Raw genomic sequence first — 23140 nt, 5'->3', positions numbered from 1 at the left:
TGGTCCCAGATCTGGTGCATTCTCTACACCACAGTGTCAACACCTGGGCAGGCAGAAGGCTCCACCTGCCCTGAAGAGAATTGAGGATGAAACCCAAAGTTACCAAAAAAAGGTGACATCAAAGTCGCAGAACTAGCTCTATTATTTAAAGCAAATTTGGCCAAGGGCAAAAATGAAACCCAATCATCCTGATCAGCAGAAATAAAACATCTCAAATACGATTCCAAAGTCTGGTTTGTTCTCTCCGTCTGCCCATTGGTCTGAGGGTGAAACGCAGAGGAGAAGGACAACTGAATTCCCAGCTTGGAACAGAAAGTCCTCCAAAATCTAGACACAAACTGAACTCCTCTGTCAGATACAATGTTGTCAGGAATCCCGTGCAAGCGAACCACCTGTTGCAAAAACAAGGGCACCAACTCTGAGGAAGATGGCAACTTAGGTAGTGGTACAAGATGGACCATCTTAGAGAATCTATCACAAATCACACAAATAACAGTCATTCTCTGAGAGACAGGCATATCAGAGATAAAATCCATTGAAATATGGGTCCATGGCCTCCTGGGCACCGGCAAAGGCATCAACAAGCCACTAGAGTGAGAACAAGGTTTAGACCGAGAGCAAGTCCCACAGGACTGCACAAAATTCCTGACATCACGAGACAAGGCGGGCCACCAAAAAGACCGACTCACCAAATCTCTAGTACCAAAAATACCTGGATGACCAGCCAATGCAGAGCAATGAACTTCAGACATCACTCTCTTTCTCCACTGGTCAGGAACATACAATTTTCCAATGGGACAACGCTCAGGTTTGTCCTCCTGAAACTCTTCCAGAGCACGTCTCAAATCGGGTGAGATGGCAGAAAGAACTACCCCCTCACCTAAGATGGTAGCAGGCTTGGTCACAACAGGAGAATCAGCAAAGAAACTCCTAGAGAGGGCGTCTGCCTTGACATTCTTAGTGCCCGGAAGAAAAGAGACCACAAAATCAAAACGTGTGAAAAACAAGGCCCACCTAGCCTGTCTAGGATTCAAGCGTTTGGCTGACTCCAGGTAAATCAAATTCTTGTGGTCAGTAAGGACCACGACTTGATGTTTAGCTCCCTCCAACCAATGTCTCCACTCCTCAAATGCCCATTTCATGGCTAACAGTTCCCGATTCCCCACATCATAGTTACGTTCGGATGGGGAGAACTTTCGGGAAAAGAAAGCACAGGGATTCATTTTAGATGTTTCAGGATCTTTTTGGGACAAAACAGCTCCTGCACCAATCTCAGAAGCGTCCACCTCTACCTGAAACGGGAGTGAGACATCAGGTTGCCACAAAACCGGAGCAGAAGTGAACCTTCGCTTCAGCTCCTGAAAGGAAGAAACAGCCTCCGGAGACCACTTCAGCACATCAGCACCCTTCTTAGTCAAATCAGTCAATGGTTTGGCAATACCAGAAAAATTAGCTATAAATTTACAATGAAAATTAGCAAAACCCAAAAATTTCTGGAGGACCTTCAAAGAAGTGGGCTGAACCCAATCATAAATGGCCTGTACCTTGGCCGGGTCCATTTCAATAGTTGACGGAGACAAAATAAATTCCAAAAATGAAATCCTCTGTACACCAAAAAGGCATTTCGATCCCTTGACATACAGGGAATTCTCCCTCAAAATCCGGAACACAGTCCGAACATGTTCCACATGAGAGTCCCAATCCTTGGAAAAGATCAAAATATCATCCAGATAGATGATCAAAAATTTATCCACCAAGTCTCGGAAAATATCATTCATGAAGCACTGGAAGACAGGAGGGGCATTAGTGAGCCCAAAAGGCATCACCAGGTACTCAAAATGTCACTTACCATTCCAGAAGCCACTTCATTTGCACATATAGATAATAACTTCTATAATACCAACTAAAGTTTTTGTGGAGACCTCTTGTTGCGAAATGTAAATACAGAGGATTTTTAACCTTGTTTTGGCTTGTTTAAAGGAACCAGTAAGCAGGATTGTGCACTATAATCTACAGACAGTGTCAGATTAGCGCTGTTAGACTGATTACAATGATACCTGGTGATGAAATCTGTCTTGTGGTTGTTGTTTAATTTTTATTTTCAGTTATGAGTTAATGATATGCTCGTGCTCCGGGGCGGCCTGTGGGGGGTGGGTCTTCATGTGGTGGTCAGCATGATCGCATGTGTAGTGTGTGTATATAATTCATTTGTTTCATGTTATCATGAAATTCATTTAAAAAAATCTGTTTGAAAATGGCGCCCGCTGAGCCAGCACAGTAGCATCTATCGGTGTATCTGATAGCTGCTATTGCACAGGAGGCGCCATCTTGCTAGAGAAAATAAATTTCCACCTCGAAAATGGCACCGCCGGCTCCTGCGCAGCAGCAGCTATTAGCGCACATGCCACGGCAAGCTCCAGGCTGCAGAAGGTTTTTTTTTAATCTAAGATATATATATAATATATATTATGTAAACTAGGGGGCAAGTCAGTGAGGGATCAGTGACCTATCAGCAGTCTGTATTATGACTACCTAATCAGAGCCCCACTTGAAGACCCCCCCCCACAGTCCGCCCCGAAGCACGAGCATATCATTAATTGAAAACTGAGAATCCAGATTACACAACAACCACAAGACAGATTTCATCACCAGGTATCATTGTAATCAGTATAACGGCTCTGACCTGACACTGTCTGTAGGTTACTGTGCACAATCCTGCTGACAGGGGCACTTTAATATGTTTAAAAAAATCTGTTTTAATTGGCGATCCCTGTTTTTGCATAGCTCTTTTCTTTGGTTTTGCAGATATAATTATGTGGCAATGTGACTGGCAGTGGGTATGAGGAACTATGTCTGACTGTGTTATGAGGAAGTGTGGCTGGTCAAGTTGCAAAGTTCTGCAAAGCGGTAGTCGCGTCAGAGCTGCAGTCTGGTTGCACTTTGGTGTTTTACAAACCAGGGATGTCCCATCCCAGTGTGCCATAGTGTGTGGGGTGCATCACACTCACTTGTAGACCGCAGGCCTCCGCTGCCTCCTGGATTCCATCCTCAGGAGCCGCCACACACAATGTATGGGACACCAGGTTCATCAGGTAGATACAGATGGGACAGGGCTCAGCAATTCAGACTTCCTTCCTACTTAGTACAACGCCTCTACTATGCCACCACTAGAGATGAGCGACTTTGCCTTTTTTAGGGTCGAGTCGGGTTTCATCAAACCCGACTTTCTCAAAAGTCGAGTACAACGAAGTCGGCCGACTATCATGAAAAGTCGAAGGTCCGACTGAAACACGAAACCAAATGCAAGTCAATGGGGAAGCAAAGTCGGCAGGGAGTGGAGGACAGTAAACACACCTACATGCCGAACCGCTTTTTTAAAGTGCGCGAAAACTCTCTCCCCAGACGCTGCACATGTCATCTCATTGCCCACAGTGTGCGTCCTTGCTCAGTGGCTGAAAAAAGTCACGTTCAAGCATTCTGGGGAATCCGACTTTGGCGCTCATTTTGCCGACCGCATGGCCGACTTAACGCTGTGGTCGGGTTTCGGTCGGCGAAACCCGACTTTGCCATAAGTCGGCGACTTATGAATCTGGCCGACCTATTTCACTCAACTCTAGCCACCACCAATTTATTCTGGACTACCACCAAGTCCAGTGACACCATCAACCTCAGAAAATCGCTGTCCGAACCCAGGAATGACCATTTGCCCCCAAAATAATTACACATCCACCAACCTTGTGATGTCAGAAGACCAGGCCCGCTCCATGGTACCTGACCTGAGCCCTAGGCTCTGGATGCTGTTAAAATGTCCATCAGGAATGTCCATTTGGCCTCCTACTGCTTAGAACATTTGGCCCATGCTGCCACTAGCAGCCCAACCCACCTGAACTTGAAATCCACCGTACACTTCACTGACACTGCAACTCCCTCTAACCAGAAAGTGCCCCCCACTTCATTTCTCATTTCTTCTTTTCCTAAATGCTGTGTCAACCAAACTATTTTCCACATCTTTCAGTATGTTTGAGGGTTTCAAAAGTTTTGGATAGAGTACCTTTTAAGTATTATCCTCGATCAAGCAGTCGGACCTAAAAGAACTTTCCATTAGGTCCCTTTATTTATGGTAAGCTATCAAATTCCTAGTGGTAAATCTGCCAAGTAAAGCAGCCATTACGTACAAAAATTCCTTCCTGTAATAGAAAAGACAATCGCATTCCTTGTAAGATCAACATTCAACCTGGATAAACATTTCTTTGATTTTCTTCAAGCAATGACTTTATATCTGTCCACACAGACTTCCTGAGAAAGTTGCACCATTGCCCAGCAATCAATCAGCTCTGGCACCTGGGGCCATCTACCGTAAAGTTCATAAAACTGCAGAACAAAGATGACTGAAGTGTTAGTTTTGTTTTTATGTCTATGATTTAGTTTTAGACCTCACATAACAACACAGCCCGTAGGGTTCGTAGTCTTGGTAATGTCATTTTTAATCTCTGAATACAATCCAGAGGCCCCCGGGTTGCATTCACGAAGTAGCTGCTGGCTGGTGGAGTGACTTGATAGAAGACGTCAATAAGTCGGATGCAAAACCAAACAGGAAGAAAAATGGCAACATTTAAATCCTATTGAAATGTATAATTTATTAGTTTGATAGGAAAGATGAGTAGATGAACAGACCAAGGGTTAAATCCAGAAGAGAATCCAAGGGTTAAACAGTAGCGTAAATGAGGAGCAATGTAAAATACAAAGGTCACCGATAAAACCTTTGTTAGACCATGGAGCCATGGGCTTTCTGTCCTCCCTCTCTTCTTTGGTAGTCCCCAGGTCCCTTTAGGCCTGCAGCCTACAGGATGGCCGAAACACGCACAGAAATATAGAAAAGATAGCAACGCACCATTAATCTGCAGGTCAATCGCGTTAAGGTACCCGGCAGCAGAATTAATAATGCATTAGCCGAGGTAAAACATTTTTTCTGTAAGGTAAATCCCATCCTGTCTTGTCTGTATTCTCTGTTTTGCTTCCCCCCCTGCCCAGGAGATGTGGTACATTGAGACCATGAATGAACTGGAGCAGCTCTACATGGTGAGACACAGCCATTACACAGTACACAGCAGGGGCACAATTATTTTTTATTTATCTCAGCACAGGAGCATTTTTAACACATCCAGTTGTGGAAATTATTATTATTTCAAGATCTATTGATTAAAATGTACTTTGTTCATGGGAAAACCACTTTAAATAACCTATTAATGTGTAAAACTCAATGAAATCACAATAATTTTTAAATAGTAACTACATTTTCATTTTTTTTATAATTTTGTACAGCAAGGATAATTAGGAAAACTTTCCAAATCACTTCATTACAGGATTTGTCTTCATTCTTGTAAAAAAAAATAAAAAAATACATGTAAGTGTCTTCCAAACCTTTGCTTCTTCTTGGTCTCTTTGCCTCTTTTTAGCTGCACTGATATCAGAACGTACTCATTTGGAAAGTGAATTTGCTTTTGTCTCGCCCACCTGGACTTAGTGTCTACTGGCTGCATAGCCTAGCCTCATCATCAGAGGCTCTAGTAAAATCCTGGTGGACACTACTCTTTGGATACAATTTACTCAATTTCCAAGGATTGTAATACAATCGGTTGAAAATATAACACTGATAAATAATAAGGCGTCACTTGTTGAGGCAATGCTCGTCTCTGCAAGGGTAATACTAATAATCTTACAACACACTGACAGTGCACTCTCTCAGATCAGGAGTAACAAGCAGGCACCAGAGCGCACTGTCAATAAAAAGAAAATATATAAAAAGTCACATTTCCAATCAAATATATTTTTGGAAATGGAATGTCTGTAAAATTTCGAAATCTCAAAATCTAGAATTAATCAACCCGCATGGTGAACACCATAAAGAGAAAAAAAAAACAAATGCAATGGAAAGCTATCAAAATGCCATATGCAATCTAATTTAGTATCAATAAAAACATTGACTCAGCATTCAAAAAATCAAACCTTTATACAGCTCCGTCAATGGAAAAATAATAATGTAATGGGTCTTGAAAATTGGTGACACAAAGGGAAAAAAAGTTTTTATACAATTTAGAATTGTACAGAAAGTTGTTGAGCGTTTGGTATCACTCTTATCAGACTGACCTGGGCAATCATGTTTCCAGGTCATTTTTACCACAAAATAAACAATGTAAAAACAAAACCCAAAAAGCAATGGTGGAATTGCATTTTTTTTGCCACTTCATCACAGTTGGAATTTTATTCCTGTTTTTCCAGCACATTGTATGTCAAAATGAATGGTTGCATTAAAAACTATAGATTGTACTGCAAAAAAACAAACCCACACCTGTGCATGTTGACAGTAAGATAAAAAATATGTATGGCTCTTGGAAAACAATAAGGAAAAAAAGAAAGAGCAAAAATGAAAAATTCCTTTTCTTTCCTTAAATGGAATCTGTCAGCAGGTTTTTTATAATCTGAAAGCAGTCAAAGTAGGGACAGAAAGCCTGATTTCAGCGATGTGAAAATAGAATAACTTGGCACTCTCAACTTATGGCTTTCATGAAATGGAAAAGAATTTTATTTTATTTTTGCAGTCTGCAAACGTTTCGGCCTACAAGGGCCATCTGTACAGGCACCCTGATCATAAATATAGGAATCTTACCTGGACAAGGAGCTGGATAGTGCACCATATATTGGATATTACACAGTACTTTCCCTTGACAGTGAGCAGGATAGCCTACCATTATAGTACCCATAACAGGAGTTGGCACATTACTTACCTCATTACCTCCTTGTCAAATTATTTAAAGCAGTCAGACTGATGAAGGCCATGTAGGCCGAAACGTTTGCAGACTCCAAAAATAAAATAAAATTCCTTTCCATTTTATGAAAGCCATACGTTGAGTGCCAAGTTATTCTATTTTCACTCTTTGGTTTGGTTAACCTACTTGTGCACCCTGCAGTAGTGCCACGCTATATTTTACATGATTTCAGCGATGTGTCACATATGCCATTTTGATAAAATCCCTCTGCTGTAGATCTAGTAGTGCTCAGAATGCTGGGCTGTGTATTATTATTATCATTATTATTATTTATTATTATAGCGCCATTTATTCCATGACGCTTTACATGTGAGGAGGGGTATACATAATAAATACACAGTAATCTTAAACAATACAAGTCACCACTGGTACAGGAGGAGAGAGAACCCTGCCCGCGAGGGCTCACAATCTACAAGGGATGGGTGAGAATACAGAAGGCGAGGGTAGAGCTGGTCATGCAGCGGTTTGGTGGATCGGTGGTTACTGCAGGTTGTAGGCTTGTCGGAAGATGTGGGTCTTCAGGTTCTTTTTGAAGGTTTCCATGGTAGGTGAGAGTCTGATATGTTGGGGTAGAGAGTTCCAGAGTAGGGGGGATGCGCGGGAGAAGTCTTGTATGCAATTGTGGGAAGAGGAGATAAGAGGGGAGTACAGAAAGAGATCTTGTGAGGATTGGAGGTTGAGTGTACACTGTCAGCAAGCTGCCAATCAGTGGTGGGGAGATAAGAGGGGAGTATAGAAAGAGATCTTGTGAGGATTGGAGGTTGAGTGTACACTGTCAGCAAGCTGCCAATCAGTGGTGGGGAGATAAGAGGGGAGTATAGAAAGAGATCTTGTGAGGATTGGAGGTTGAGTGTACACTGTCAGCAAGCTGCCAATCAGTGGTGGGGAGATAAGAGGGGAGTACAGAAAGAGATCTTGTGAGGATCGGAGGTTGAGTGTACACTGTCAGCAAGCTGCCAATCCGTGGTGGGGGCGTGGTTACACAGATTTCCTGGACTGTCTTGCATGTGAAACTTAGTCCTGCAGTGGTAATCTCCTGGTGATAAAACACTGATTCTATTGAAACTACAGCAAACTTCCGAAAAAGTGGCACATCCCTGAAATCAGGTTCTCTGAAGGCATACCAAAAACCTGATAATAGAGTCTCTTTCGAGAGTTAATTTAATTTAAATTGCACCATGTAAGAGTCAATGAAAGAACACTAGAAATCGAATAATCTTTAGAAAGATTATTTTCCAAATCATATAAACCCATATGAAAGGAAGGCAAGAGCATTAAGAGGAGCAACAGAAAATACACCAGACTCTAACAACTGGTATGTTATATTTCCACCCCTGTGTCCACAATGAAGTATGAAGCTGAATAAATCAGGCACAGCCTGCCAGGCTTGATCCAACAGAAAGTACAAACAAACAAGCTTTAGTCTTCGTAGCTGACCCCTCCAAGCCATCTCTCTAAACAAACCAGCGGACATCTTAAAATACTTCTGAGGCTAGTTTCACACTAGCGTTTATTCCACACAGCGCACGGCGCCGCTAAGCCCCGACCCCTGCCGGCTCCCTGCCCGCCCATCCCGTCATCGCCGCCTACTATCGCACATGGACGCAACACAGCATGTTGCATTTCGGCGCGCATGGCGCACCTTCAAAAGTGCACAGCGCATGCCAAAATCCTACTAGCGCATGGCCAGCGCACGATCTGCGCACCCTATGCTAAAGATAGGATGTGCAGATCGCAAGCGTCCATGTGCGATAGTAGGCGGCGATGACCGGATGGGGCGGGCAGGGAGCCGGCAGGGGGCGGGCCTTAGCGGTGCCGTGCGCTGCGTGGAATAAACGCTAGTGTGAAACTAGCCTTAGGAATCCAAACCACGTGTAAAGCCTCAGAGCAAGCAAACACAACCTACCATAAACAGTGGGGGACTTCTGCCGCAATATAACCTTATTATGCACTCTGTCCACTCGGGATTTAATGTTCGAACTAATAACATTTTTAACATTAACACCAACATTTCAGACCAAGAGTAGTGTAGCCTTGTCCAACCACTGGGCAGAGCCAGCGTGAGCACCAAGCACACTCGAGTATGGAGCATTTTATGGGGTTCATTATTCTGTATGGAGCAATATATGGGGTTATAATTCTGTATGGAGCATTTATATGTTGCTCATTATACTGTAAAGAGCAATATATGGGGCTCATTATACTGTATGGAGCAATATATGGGGTTCATTATTCTGTATGGACCAATATATGGGGTTCATTATACTGTATGGAACAATATATGGGGCTCATTATACTGTATGGTGCATTATATGGGGCTCATTATTCTGTACAGAGCAATATATGAGGTTCATTATACTGTATGGAGCAATATACGGGACTCAATTCTATATGGAGCATTATATGGGGCTCATTATTCTGTATGGAACAATATATGGGTATGTTATTCTGTATGAAGCACGATGTGGTGCCCATAATACTGTATGGAGCAATATATGTGGCTTATTATACTTTATGGAGCATTATATGGGGTCCATTATTCTGTATGGAGCATTATATGGGGTCCATTATTCTGTATGGAGCTTTATATGGGGTCCATTATTCTGTATGGAGCAGTATCAGGTGCCCACAATACTGTATGGAGGACTATGCTGTCCAGTTTCTGAGCTATTGATATCACTCCTGTAATGTAAGAAGTTAGTGAAATCTTTGGCATTGTACTACAGCTATATTTCTCTGCCGTATCTGTGCATCATCTAATGTGGAATGTGGTAAAGGGGCCCACTGAGATTCTTTTGCCCGGGGCCTACGAAAACCTGGAGCCAGCCCTGCCACTGGGACATCTCTAGGTAGAAACTTTCCTTGAGATAATCAACAGATAATCTGGTAGATTTCATCCACCTAATTCAGCGAATTATCCAAATCTGCTAAATGATTAAAACATCCATTCTACCAATATGTGGGAGCTCAAAAAAGAGCTAAATAATTAGCATAGAGTGCTATCTTTTCTTATGGCATTACAGAATACAAAAACCCTCCATCCCCTCATCCTGACTGATAACAGAGACCAAAGGCTTTAAAATTACATTAAATGGTACCCGTTACTAGATTCATGCTGCCCGAACCATGGGCATCATGAATCGGAGTTGGCTGCACACTTCCACCAGGTACAGTTTTATATGGGGAGCATAGGGATTGACCTGACTAGTCTGATGGTGTCCCTGGTAGTTAATTGACATTTTCCTCTCTATGGTCCTCGTCAGTATTTTCAAACTATGTTTTCACAGTAATGTGCCATTTACAGTGGGGAAAAAAAGTATTTAGTCAGTCAGCAATAGTGCAAGTTCCACCACTTAAAAAGATGAGAGGCGTCTGTAATTTACATCATAGGTAGACCTCAACTATGGGAGACAAACTGAGAAAAAAAAATCCAGAAAATCACATTGTCTGTTTTTTTTTTCATTTTATTTGCATATTATGGTGGAAAATAAGTATTTGGTCAGAAACAAAATTTCATCTCAATACTTTGTGATATATCCTTTGTTGGCAATGACAGAGGTCAAACGTTTTCTGTAAGTCTTCACAAGGTTGCCACACACTGTTGTTGGTATGTTGGCCCATTCCTCCATGCAGATCTCCTCTAGAGCAGTGATGTTTTTGGCTTTTCGCTTGGCAACACGGACTTTCAACTCCCTCCAAAGGTTTTCTATAGGGTTGAGATCTGGAGACTGGCTAGGCCACTCCAGAACCTTGAAATGCTTCTTACGAAGCCACTCCTTCGTTGCCCTGGCGGTGTGCTTTGGATCATTGTCATGTTGAAAGACCCAGCCACGTTTCATCTTCAATGCCCTTGCTGATGGAAGGAGGTTTGCACTCAAAATCTCACGATACATGGCCCCATTCATTCTTTCATGTACCCGGATCAGTCGTCCTGGCCCCTTTGCAGAGAAACAGCCCCAAAGCATGATGTCTCCACCACCATGCTTTACAGTAGGTATGGTGTTTGATGGATGCAACTCAGTATTCTTTTTCCTCCAAACACGACAAGTTGTGTTTCTACCAAACAGTTCCAGTTTGGTTTCATCAGACCATAGGACATTCTCCCAAAACTCCTCTGGATCATCCAAATGCTCTCTAGCAAACTTCAGATGGGCCCGGACATGTACAGGCTTAAGCAGTGGGACACGTCTGGCACTGCAGGATCTGAGTCCATGGTGGCGTAGTGTGTTACTTATGGTAGGCCTTGTTACATTGGTCCCAGCTCTCTGCAGTTCATTCACTAGGTCCCCCCGCGTGGTTCTGGGATTTTTGCTCACCGTTCTTGTGATCATTCTGACCCCACGGGGTGGGATTTTGCGTGGAGCACCAGATCGAGGGAGATTATCAGTGGTCTTGTATGTCTTCCATTTTCTAATTATTGCTCCCACAGTTGATTTCTTCACTCCAAGCTGGTTGGCTATTGCAGATTCAGTCTTCCCAGCCTGGTGCAGGGCTACAATTTTGTTTCTGGTGTCCTTTGACAGCTCTTTGGTCTTCACCATAGTGGAGTTTGGAGTCAGACTGTTTGAGGGTGTGCACAGGTGTCTTTTTATACTGATAACAAGTTTAAACAGGTGCCATTACTACAGGTAATGAGTGGAGGAAAGAGGAGACTCTTAAAGAAGAAGTTACAGGTCTGTGAGAGCCAGAAATCTTGATTGCTTGTTTCTGACCAAATACTTATTTTCCACCATAATATGCAAATAAAATGAAAAAAAAAACAGACAATGTGATTTTCTGGATTTTTTTTTCTCAGTTTGTCTCCCATAGTTGAGGTCTACCTATGATGTAAATTACAGACGCCTCTCATCTTTTTAAGTGGTGGAACTTGCACTATTGCTGACTGACTAAATACTTTTTTTCCCCACTGTAAATGCTAGCATTTAAATGGTTATCAGCGGCGGGCAGAACTCAGTTCCGGCCGTGGCTGTTACACACAGATGCCAGCTATTGAGTTTGACCAGAATCTGCCACTTGATGAGCGGGCTCAGCTCCTGAGCTCGCTTTACACAACTCAACCCACATCCTGATGGAAATATGCATCCTGAGGCTTTTAAAAGTTAGAACAGTGTAGGGTTGTTGGGCCGGGCTGGAGGTGGTCCCTCTGTATACGACGCAGAGACGTACAGACACAAGCTGGAGGCAAGATTCGGGTGCAACAGGTCCAAGTTTATTCTCTCTCTCGCCGTCCGCCAGACGGCCTCACAGCACACCGCACTTCTCTTCACAGCTCTCCGGTTATAGAACACATTGCGACACCGTACTTTCTCCGGGGACGTATATATACGTACCTTCCCCTTTACACTCTGTGACGCTTCTGACAGCTCCGTAACTGTGGCCGCCGTAGGCCTGTACACCAACAGTAATTTTACTGGTCAAACATCGCTCCAAATACAGTGTCCTACACCCGGAGCCTCGTCTATACTGGGGTACTTTATGTCAGGACCACCCCCTGACTTCCTTTCTCCTCAGTCCCCCTGGTTGGGTTTTCCACACAGTGCAGCAACTGTCACAGTCTCTTCGTCACTTGAGCTCCCCCTGGGGACTGGAACTTTCTGGAACCCTCCTGTCAAATTTATAGCTTTCCCGGTTCCCTATAACTCCGCCCCCATGACCAACGGTTTCTCAGCCCTAAGCTGATGTCAAGTTAAACCAGGGGAAGAGTCTTGAGGAGATCATTTGCATATTCCCAGTGCCTTCTGGGATAAGTGAAGAGTCTCTGCGAGCTCAACGATCACTGGGTTTTGGCCGTTGCAGCTGAAAAGAGGAAATCGGAAATTTGGCTCATCTTTCATCGTTTTTAAGAAATCTCAAGATGGAAGAGGCCAGGAGCCATTTGGTGAGCTGCATTTCTTGCTACATGTTCACAGATTTACCAGTGGAAAAGCCAAACTTCACATGCCACAAATGCAAGCTTGTGTCCCTGTTGGAGGAAAAGTTGCAAAATCTCGAAGAGAGGTTAGCTACGTTGAAGATCATTAAGGAAGGTGAAGAGTTCTTGGACAGAGCACAATTATCTCTTCATGTTACAGAAAGAGAAGAAATTCGAAGTGCACCTGAAGAAACAGAGGAATGGAGACATGTGACCCAGAGAAGCAGGAGGATCAGGAGGCAGTCAGCACCCATACTGCTCAGAAACCAGTACCAGGCTCTCACGCAGGAAAACGATGAAGAAATACATCAGGATAAGACTTTGCCAACAAACAGCAACCTTTTACGCCCTCAGAGTCCTCCTGGATGGAGAAAGAAAAATGTTGTGAAGAAGAAACGGAGAGTGGTGGTCATGGGGGATTCCCTGCTGAGAGGAACAGAGGCCGCTATCTGCAGACCGGATATAACTTCAAGAGAAATGTGCTGTCTTCCAGGTGCAAAAATTAAAGATGTGTCTGACAGGATATCAGGACTCTTCAGACCTACAGATGACTACCCATTCCTGCTACTACATGTGGGGACAAATGACACCGCAAGAAACGACCTGGAAATCATCTGCAGAGACTTTGAAGACTTAGGCAAGAAAGTTAACGAACTGGGAGCGCAGGTGGTCTTCTCTTCCATCCTCCCAGTGGATGGCCATGGAACAAGGAGGTGGAATAAGATTCTGCAGGTGAACAATTGGCTACGTCGATGGTGCCGTCAGCAACGATTTGGATTTCTGGATCACGGAGTGAACTACTTATACGATGGACTACTTGCTAGAGATGGGGTGCACCTTACGAAGACTGGAAAGCATGTATTTGGAAGTCGCCTTGCTACACTTGTAAGGAGAGCTTTACACTAGAACAACATGGGAAAGGAAGCAAAAGACCAGAAAAAGCCATACACCTGACAAATGCTATTGAGAACTCTGCTATTAGAAGTGGAAAGGAAGAACAAAGACGAAAGAATCTAATTAATAAAAATATTGGAGAAAGAGAAACCAATCACAAACTAAAATGTTTCTATACTAATGCACAAAGCATGGGCAACAAACAAGGAGAATTGGAACTACTAACACAGGAACAGAAATATGATGTAATTGGAATCACTGAAACTTGGTGGGACAATACACATGATTGGAATACAAGACTAGAAGGATACGACTTATTTGCAAGAAACAGACTTGATAAACGAGGAGGGGGTGTCGCATTGTATGTTCGAAACGCGTATATCTGCACAGAGATTGAAGCTTCAGAGACTGGGAGTTCTGTGGAAACTGTTTGGGTAAGAATACAAGGACAGAACAATGGAAAGGACACCATTGTAGGCATTTACTACAGGCCACCTGTGCAAGCCGAAGATATAGATGAACTCTTTATGCATCAGATGGCCAAGTTCTCCAAAAAATATGACATAGTTGTCATGGGAGATTTCAACTATCCAGACATTTGTTGGGAATCTCTCTCAGGCAAAACTAACAGGTCAAGGAAATTCTTATCCTCTCTTGCTGACAACTTTATCTTCCAAAAGGTAAGGGAGAAAACAAGGGGAACTGCTACCTTGGATCTAATCCTTATAAACAGGGAGGAAATGGTTGAGGAGGTAAAAGTGGCTGGGACCCTAGGAGGTAGCGACCATGCTATTTTAGAATTTTGGATTACTAGAGGTGGAAGACCTGTGAAGACTCAGACGTCAAGGTTAGATTTCAGAAAGGCAGATTTTAAGGGATTCAGAAAGAGAATTGGAGGGATCCAATGGCTGGATATCCTTAAAGACAAAAATGTCCAGGAAGGATGGGAAATCTTGAAAAATGAAATTCTCAAAGCACAGTTGTTAACAATTCCGAAAAGAGGGAAGAATAGGAAGCATTTAAGGAAACCAGGATGGATGAACACAGAACTTAAGCACATGCTAAAAAGGAAGAAAAAAATGTTTATAAAATGGAAAGAGGGAGGCATATCTAAAGAAGAATATAATGCTGTCTGCAGAACCTGCAGGGCACAAATCAGATTATCTAAAGCTGAAAATGAATTGAGGCTTGCAAGAGATGTCAAAAGCAATAATAAAGGATTTTGGGGATATGTCAAAAGTAAAAGAAAAGTCAAAGATGCTATAGGATTTTTACAGGATGAAAATGATGAAATGGTAAGACAGGATGTTGAGAAGGCTGAACTTTTAAATTCCTATTTTGCATCTGTTTTCTCTCAGAAAGGAAATGCAACATCAACTGTTATTCACTGTCCTATTAAGGGAATAGAAGAATCCAGGATATCTATAAACAGAAAGATAGTGAGGAAACACTTAGCTAACCTAAATGAATTCAAGTCTCCAGGTCCAGATGAATTACACCCCAGAGTACTGAAGGAGATAGCAGAAGAAATTTTTGAACCCCTCTCCATAATCTTTGAAAATTCTTGGAGAACAGGAGAAGTGCCAGAAGACTGGAGAAGAGCAAATGTTGTTCCTATCTTCAAAAAGGGGAAGAAGGTGGACCCAGGCAACTATAGGCCGGTGAGTCTGACTTCTATACCAGGAAAGATCTTTGAACAAATTATTAAACAACATGTATGTCAATACCTGGATAAGAATGAAGTGATTAAACAGAGTCAGCATGGGTTTCTAACTAATAAGTCATGTCAGACTAACTTAATTTCCTTCTATGACGGTATCACTGATTGGGTGGATCAAGGAAATGCTGTAGATATAGTATATCTTGACTTCAGCAAAGCATTTGACAAAGTCTCTCATACAATCCTTATTGAAAAAATGACTAAGTATGGAATGGACAAGGCAACTGTTAGGTGGATTCATAACTGGCTTAGTGATCGGACCCAAAGAGTGGTCGTAAATGGCTGCACATCCAGTTGGAAGAATGTCTCAAGTGGGGTACCACAGGGCTCTGTCCTGGGCCCTGTATTGTTCAACATCTTTATCAACGATTTAGATGAAGGAATTGAGGGTAAACTGATTAAATTTGCTGATGACACAAAGCTAGGAGGGATAGCTAATACTAGAGAAGAGAGAGAGAGGATTCAAAAAGATTTAAATAAACTGGAGAAGTGGGCAGCAACTAACAGAATGGTTTTTAACAGGGAGAAATGCAAAGTACTACATCTGGGCAATAAAAATGAAAAAAGCATATATAGAATGGGAGGAATAGGGCTAAGTGACAGCACATGTGAAAAAGACTTGGGTATACTAATAGATCACAGACTGAATATGAGTCAACAGTGTGATGCAGCAGCAAAAAAGGCAAATGCAATTCTAGGATGTATTAACAGAAGCATACAGTCTAGATCACGTGAAGTCATTATTTCCCTCTACTCCTCTTTGGTCAGACCTCATCTGGAATATTGTGTCCAGTTTTGGGCACCACATTTTAAAAAAGACATCAACAAACTGGAGCAAGTTCAGAAAAGAGCGACCAGAATGGTGACCGGTCTGCAAACCCTGTCTTATGAGGAAAGGTTGCAGGATTTGGGAATGTTTAGTTTGCAAAAGAGAAGACTGAGAGGAGACTTAATAGCTGTCTACAAATATCTAAAGGGCTGTCACATTGTAGAAGGATCAACTTTATTCTCATTTGCACAAGGAAAGACTAGAAGCAATGGGATGAAACTGAATGGGAAGAGACACAGATTAGATATTAGAAAAAACTTTTTGACAGTTAGAGTGATCAATGAGTGGAACAGGCTGCCACGAGAAGTGGTGAGTTCTCCTTCAATGGAAGTCTTCAAACAGAGGCTGGACAGACATCTGACTGGGATGATTTAGCGAATCCTGCTTTGAGCAGGGGGTTGGACCAGATGGCCCAGGAGGTCCCTTCCAACTCTACGATTCTATGATTCTATGATTCTAAGTCCTATGCTCACACTCCTCCCTGCCCTCTAATGTCAGTTCAAGGTACTGTACGTCACCTACACTTTCCTAGCTGTTTTCCCTTTTTAAATCTGACCAGTCAGTCCATCCGTCAGGTCACCTTCCCTACAACAGTAAAGGGGAGATCAAGAAAGGTGAGCTACCCCTGAACCATGTGCTAGAAGCAGAAAAACAAAATAGAAATTACCCAGACAATAAATTGGTACCCAAAACCTATTCTCAACAAACAAAACCCCATTCCACCATAACAAATGCTGTGGAGTCATCTAATAATAGTTTTGTTCTTTCCCCTGGGTCAGGGGGAACCATCTGGTGGTCCAATGATCCAAGGAGAATCACCTAATGTTTTCCAAAGTATTTCTCTCAGGCACAAGTCCACTTTCTTTAATCTAGTAATAAGGAATTTAGCCAACAATAAAAGAAACCCCAGAGCATGCTGGGATACTCAAAATATAATCGGAAATAAATAAAAAAAATGTAAAAAAGCAGACAGGATGTCATTAGAGTAGAGAGAGGGAATGGTAGGATTTTTTACATTTTTAAGTATTATTAATTTTAAGATTGTTGGATTAAATAGAAACAGTAGTCATTTAGTATGAAAATCTCCTATGGTTTAGGATCACCCCCGTAAATGCCGGTCACATTGGGAATCAATGATAGTTTCAAAAAAGGCTTAGATGCTATTTTAGAAGAAAATAACAAATACTTAAGTAAATGTGAAAAATTATTTTCTGAATTTTGATCCAGTTGATAAGACATATGGGATCAGGAGGGAAAAACATTCTCTTTTAGGGTATGTGCACATGACTTCTTTTTTTCAGACAGATTCCTCAAAAAGCAGGTAAGAGAAAATGAACTTATTGTACAGCAATGTAAAAAACGACATTGCTGCTCACACACTCCCTCTTATTTCACTGCTTTGGAAAGCTTGTAGTGGTTGAAAGAACCCCTGATGAAGCATTGATGAAACGCTCGTCGGGTGTTTGGTGGGTAAGCTCATTACTTAAATTGGTAATTATCCCTAAATATATTTTTAATTATTTGTGTAAATTACTTACTAGGCTTTGTCTGTGCATACATGTCTAATTTAAATACTATTAACTATGGGTAACATAACTTGTACATCCACTACGAAAATTGACCATTAGGGCGTGCATATATATATATATATATATATATATATATATATATATACACAACCATTTTTGACTCTGCCCTGTGTATACATATATAATTTTTGTAGGGGTTTCCCACATCAGTTCATCTATCAAATTTTAACTTTTTGTCTGTATTCTTGGGATTGCCTGTATCCATTGTTCTTAATTGTATAGTTAATACAATTTTGATATTTTCTTAATACTGATTTGATTATTTCTTTCCTGGCATATATGTTTTCTTTGGTTATTTCATATTTGGTGCCTTTTAAGGACACAATCATTTGATAGGGTTACAGATTTTGGTAATTTGAAGTAGCATGTTCATTCTATAGGTGGCTTCATTTGGAAGCAGCTTGCTCCATATATTAAAGTTTCCCATCTTTGGGTTGAACCTGATGGACATGACATGTGTCTTGTTTCAAACTTACTAACAATGAAAGAAAGACAGAAGACCACTGAGCAATAGAAAACGCAGTACCCTGGTCAGGCATCCTGTTTGTTACTCCTTGGTTACTAGACCAGAGCAGTGCGAACTTCCTCTGCTGGCACTAGAATATTGTGAATAGTAGTGGCCTCCCGTAACATCATGACATTGCCTTGTTATAAACTTTTGCCCAAAACTGGAGTACATAATTTATCTATGGTCACATCAATGCAATATTTTCTTAACCAGAAGCCATTCCCTTTCCAACACATGGCAGTATTTATTCGCTTTCTATGCAGCAGACTGGCATTGAGTGCCTTACCTTACTCTATAGTAATAGAACTAATTCCTTCTTCGCTGCAAATTTTATTCCAACACATTTTCGATTTAGACCTCGCTAACATCAAACTTGCCCATCATTTTGGTGCCTGTATAACCCCTTTAACAAGCCTCGTGTGCATTTATTGTAATTGACTTTCCTCTTTTTCTAGACCCACCTAGTCTACCTATTCCAGAACTGAGTTTTGAAGACAATATCATTGAAGATGAAGACACACAACTCACGTGCAGATTACCACACATGGAAGGCGTGGAGGTGAACTTGGAAATAAAAGGCAACAAAACGTTAACTATCTGTGAGAAAATGAAAAAAGTAGAAGTTGCCAACAAAGGGATGTACACTATCAGAACGTGTACCTTGGAGGTCACCAAAGAAATGGACAAGATGGAATTCATATGTGAGGCTCACTTTAAAAGCCAAAGCCCGCCAAAGAGAATGTATTTACGAAGTAAGTATGGACATCTAATAACCAAGACATTCTTCTGATTAAAAGATCTCTTGTTCAGTAGAAATTTAGAATGACTGATTTAATTGGCTTGGTCATTGACAAGTTTACAATTTTATCTGCTATACTTAGAGCTGAAATAGTAACTAAACCTTTTTATATATACTTTTATAGCAATTTCCTTTATTTCCTTCCACCTTAAATCCTTAAAGTGCTGTTTTATCTGCCTAGTTCATGCATTTAGTGTAGCTGATTTGACCTCAATCTGATATCGTACTCCAGTGTTCGCCCCTCTACTCCTCATACTTAGGCACTATTCACAAACCAAACACTCTCACAGTATGAGTATGGGGAATGGAAACAGACATACTTACACTGGAGTACAGATATTTGATAAAACTGCAGATTAAATCAGCTACTATAAGTGCCTGAACAAGGCAGATAAAACAGAACTAACAAAGTGGAGTTTGTGAGAAAAGGAAGCAAAATAAAGTAATAGAATGTATTACAAAGTGCATAATTCAGTTAAAAATAAAGTTTAGTTAGTCTTTAAAGGATGTCCCAGCTGGAGTTCATAGAGCTTTTCCAACCAAAGCCCCATCAAAATGACATCCATGGAGGATGAGATGATGAGACAACCCCTTAATACCTTGAGGCCTTGATAAAAACTGTAGAGCAGTGGGTAACATGGCCACTGGCTAGCATTCATAATAATGTAAAACAATGGGTAAAGTGGACACTAGAGAAGATTGGAAGGATGCAAAAAAAGCATGCGTTTTTTTCCCTTATACTTTAACATGGGTGCGCATATGTGCGCATACATATGCGCACGTACGCGTTTGTATGCGCATGTGTTTTTTTGCAGTGTGCGCTCGGGCACACAAAATGCATCCTGTTGCTTTTTTTGTGCGTCCGATTTGCCCCCAAAAAACGCATGCGCACACAATGCCTTTTTTAACAGCAAAACACCCATTAAAGTCTATGGGTGCGCATACGTTTTAAAAAAAAATGCACCAAAACCCGCAAAAAATGCACACAAACGCATGATGCGTTTTTTCATGCGTTTGTGTGCGCAAAAAACGCGCAGCAAAAAAACGCAAGTGTGAAAGTAGCCTAATCTGATTTTCCAGAAGCAATCCCATACAATTTAGGGATGTCACAGACTAGATGGTTTAGGCTAAGTGCAGACATACTTTTTTGCCATGCGGATTTTTCCGCGCAGAATTAAAGAAATCCGCAGGTCAAATGACCTGCATTTTTCCTGCGGATTTCTTCCTTTTTTCTTGTGGTTTTTGTGCGGTTTCTCCCTGCAGATTTAGAGAATGGAGCAGGTGGAAAACCGCACAAAAGAAGTGACATGCTGCATATTTTGAACCACAAGAAAACTGCGCAGAAAAACCCACAGCGTCTGCACAGCAGTTTTTTTTTTTCTATTGACTAACATGCTACTGTACATCACAATGCAGATATGCAACGTTTCTGCGCGGTAAAATCCGCTGCGGATCCGCTGGATATCTGCATCGTGTGCACATGGCCTTAGAGTTTGTGTAATCCCTGACGCTGAGTGAGCAGCTCTATCTGTCTCTGGTAGTGAGTATGAAACTATTGCAATCTGCCAAAAGAAATACTGGTAAGTATGGGGTAATGAGAATATAGGCGAGCATTCTGGGTAATGAGGCTACAGGCCAGCATTCTGGGTAATGAGACTATAGGCCAGCATTCTGGGTAACTAGACTATAGGCGAGCATTCTGGGTAAAGAGACTATAGGCCAGCATTATGGGTAATGAGACTATAGGCCAGCATTCTGGGTAATGAGATTATAGGCCAGCATTCTGTGTAATGAGACTATAGGCCAGCATTCTGGGTAATGAGACTATAGGCGAGCATTCTGTGTAATGAGACTATAGGCGAGCATTCTGGGTAATGAGATTATAGGCCAGCACTCTGAGCAATGAGACTATAGGGCCAGCATTCTGGGTAATGAGACTATAGGCCAGCATTCTGTGTAATGAGACTATAGGCGAGCATTCTGGGTAATGAGACTATAGGCGAGCATTCTGGGTAAAGAGACTATAGGCCAGCATTCTGTGTAATGAGACTATAGGCGAGCATTCTGGGTAATGAGACTATAAGCCAGCATTCTGTGTAATGAGACTATAGGCGAGCATTCTGGGTAATGAGACTATAGGCCTGCATTCTGTGTAATGAGACTATAGGCCAGCATTCGGTGTAATGAGACTATAGGCGAGCATTCTGGGTAATGAGACTATAGGCGAGCATTCTGGGTAAAGAGACTATAGGCCAGCATTCTGTGTAATGAGACTATAGGCGAGCATTCTGGGTAATGAGACTATAAGCCAGCATTCTGTGTAATGAGACTATAGGCGAGCATTCTGGGTAATGAGACTATAGGCGAGCATTCTGTGTAATGAGACTATAGGCGAGCATTCTGGGTAATGAGATTATAGGCCAGCACTCTGAGCAATGAGACTATAGGGCCAGCATTCTGGGTAATGAGACTATAGGCCTCCATTCTGAGTAATGAGACTATAGGCCAGCATTCTGTGTAATGAGACTATAGGCGAGCATTCTGGGTAATGAGATTATAGGCCAGCACTCTGAGCAATGAGACTATAGGGCCAGCATTCTGGGTAATGAGACTATAGGCCTGCATTCTGTGTAAGGAGACTATAGGCCAGCTTTCTGAGTAATGAGACTATAGGCCAGCTTTCTGAGTAATGAGACTATAGGTCAGCATTCTGGGTAATGAGACTATAGGCCAGCATTCTGTGTAATGAGACTATAGGCCAGCATTCTGGGTAATGAGACTATAGGCCAGCATTCTGTTTAATGAGACTATAGGCCAGCTTTCTGAGTAATGAGAATATAGGCCAGCATTCTGGGTAATGAGACTATAGGCCAGCATTCTTGGTATTGAGACTATAGGCCAGCATTCTGTGTAATGAGACTATAGGCCAGCATTCTGGGTAATGAGACTATAGGTCAGCATTCTGTGTAATGAGACTATAGGTCAGCCTTCTGTGTAATGAGACTATAGGCCAGCATTCTGGGTAATGAGACTATAGGTCAGCATTCTGTGTAATGAGGCTATAGGCCAGCATTCTGGGTAATGAGGCTATAGGCCAGCATTCTGAGTAATGAGACTATAGACCAGCATTCTGGGTAATGAGACTATAGGTCAGCATTCTGGGTAATGAGGCTACAGGCCAGCATTCTGGGTAATGAGGCTATAGGCCAGCTCTCTGTGTAATGAGGCTATAGGCCAGCATTCTGTGTAATGAGGCTATAGGCCTGCATTCTGGGTAATGAGACTATAGGCCAGCATTCTGGGTAATGAGACTACAGGCCAGCATTCTGTGTAAAGAGACTATAGGCCTGCATTCTGAGTAATAAGATTATAGGCCTGCATTCTGAGTAATGAGACTATAGGCCAGCTTTCTGAGTAATGAGACTATAGGCCAGCTTTCTGAGTAATGAGACTATAGGCCAGCATTCTGGGTAATGAGACTATAGGCCTGCATTCTGGGTAATGAGACTATAGGCCAGCTTTCTGAGTAATGAGACTATAGGCCAGCATTCTGAGTAATGAGACTATAGGCCAGCATTCTGTGTAAAGAGACTATAGGCCTGCATTCTGGGTAATAAGATTATAGGCCTGCATTCTGAGTAATGAGAATATAGGCCAGCTTTCTGAGTAATGAGACTATAGGTCAGCATTCTGAGTAATGAGACTATAGGCCAGCATTCTGTGTAAAGAGACTATAGGCCAGCATTCTGAGTAATAAGATTATAGGCCTGCATTCTGAGTAATGAGAATATAGGCCAGCTTTCTGAGTAATGAGACTATAGGTCAGCATTCTGGGTAATGAGACTATAGGCCAGCATTCTGGGTAATGAGACTACAGGCCAGCTTTCTGAGTAATGAGACTATAGGCCAGCATTCTGAGTAATAAGATTATAGGCCTGCATTCTGAGTAATGAGAATATAGGTGAGCATTCTGGGTAATGAGGCTACAGGCCAGCATTCTGGGTAATGAGAATATAGGCGAGCATTCTGGGTAATGAGACTATAGGCGAGCATTCTGGGTAAT

The 23140-nt window shown here is 42.0% G+C and overlaps 1 protein-coding gene across 3 annotated transcripts in view; it reads left to right on the top strand.

Moving 5' to 3' along the window:
* LOC141101491 (limbic system-associated membrane protein-like) overlaps window positions 1–23140 on the top strand; it is a 118664-nt gene that overhangs the window by 41903 nt on the left and 53621 nt on the right. For all 3 annotated transcript variants that reach the window (XM_073590616.1, XM_073590618.1, XM_073590617.1), the window contains one exon: window positions 18734–19030. In XM_073590616.1, coding sequence (XP_073446717.1) covers window positions 18734–19030 — 297 coding nt within the window. The remainder of the gene's footprint in view (window positions 1–18733; window positions 19031–23140) is intronic.

Source organism: Dendrobates tinctorius, unplaced genomic scaffold (genome assembly GCF_039654945.1).
Source record: "Dendrobates tinctorius isolate UK_male_01 unplaced genomic scaffold, ASM3965494v1 ptg000118l, whole genome shotgun sequence".
In the NCBI taxonomy this organism is placed as follows: Eukaryota; Metazoa; Chordata; class Amphibia; order Anura; family Dendrobatidae; genus Dendrobates; species Dendrobates tinctorius.
The sequence above is the reverse complement of the archived record's forward strand: the minus strand, read 5'-3'. Positions and strand labels throughout refer to the sequence as shown.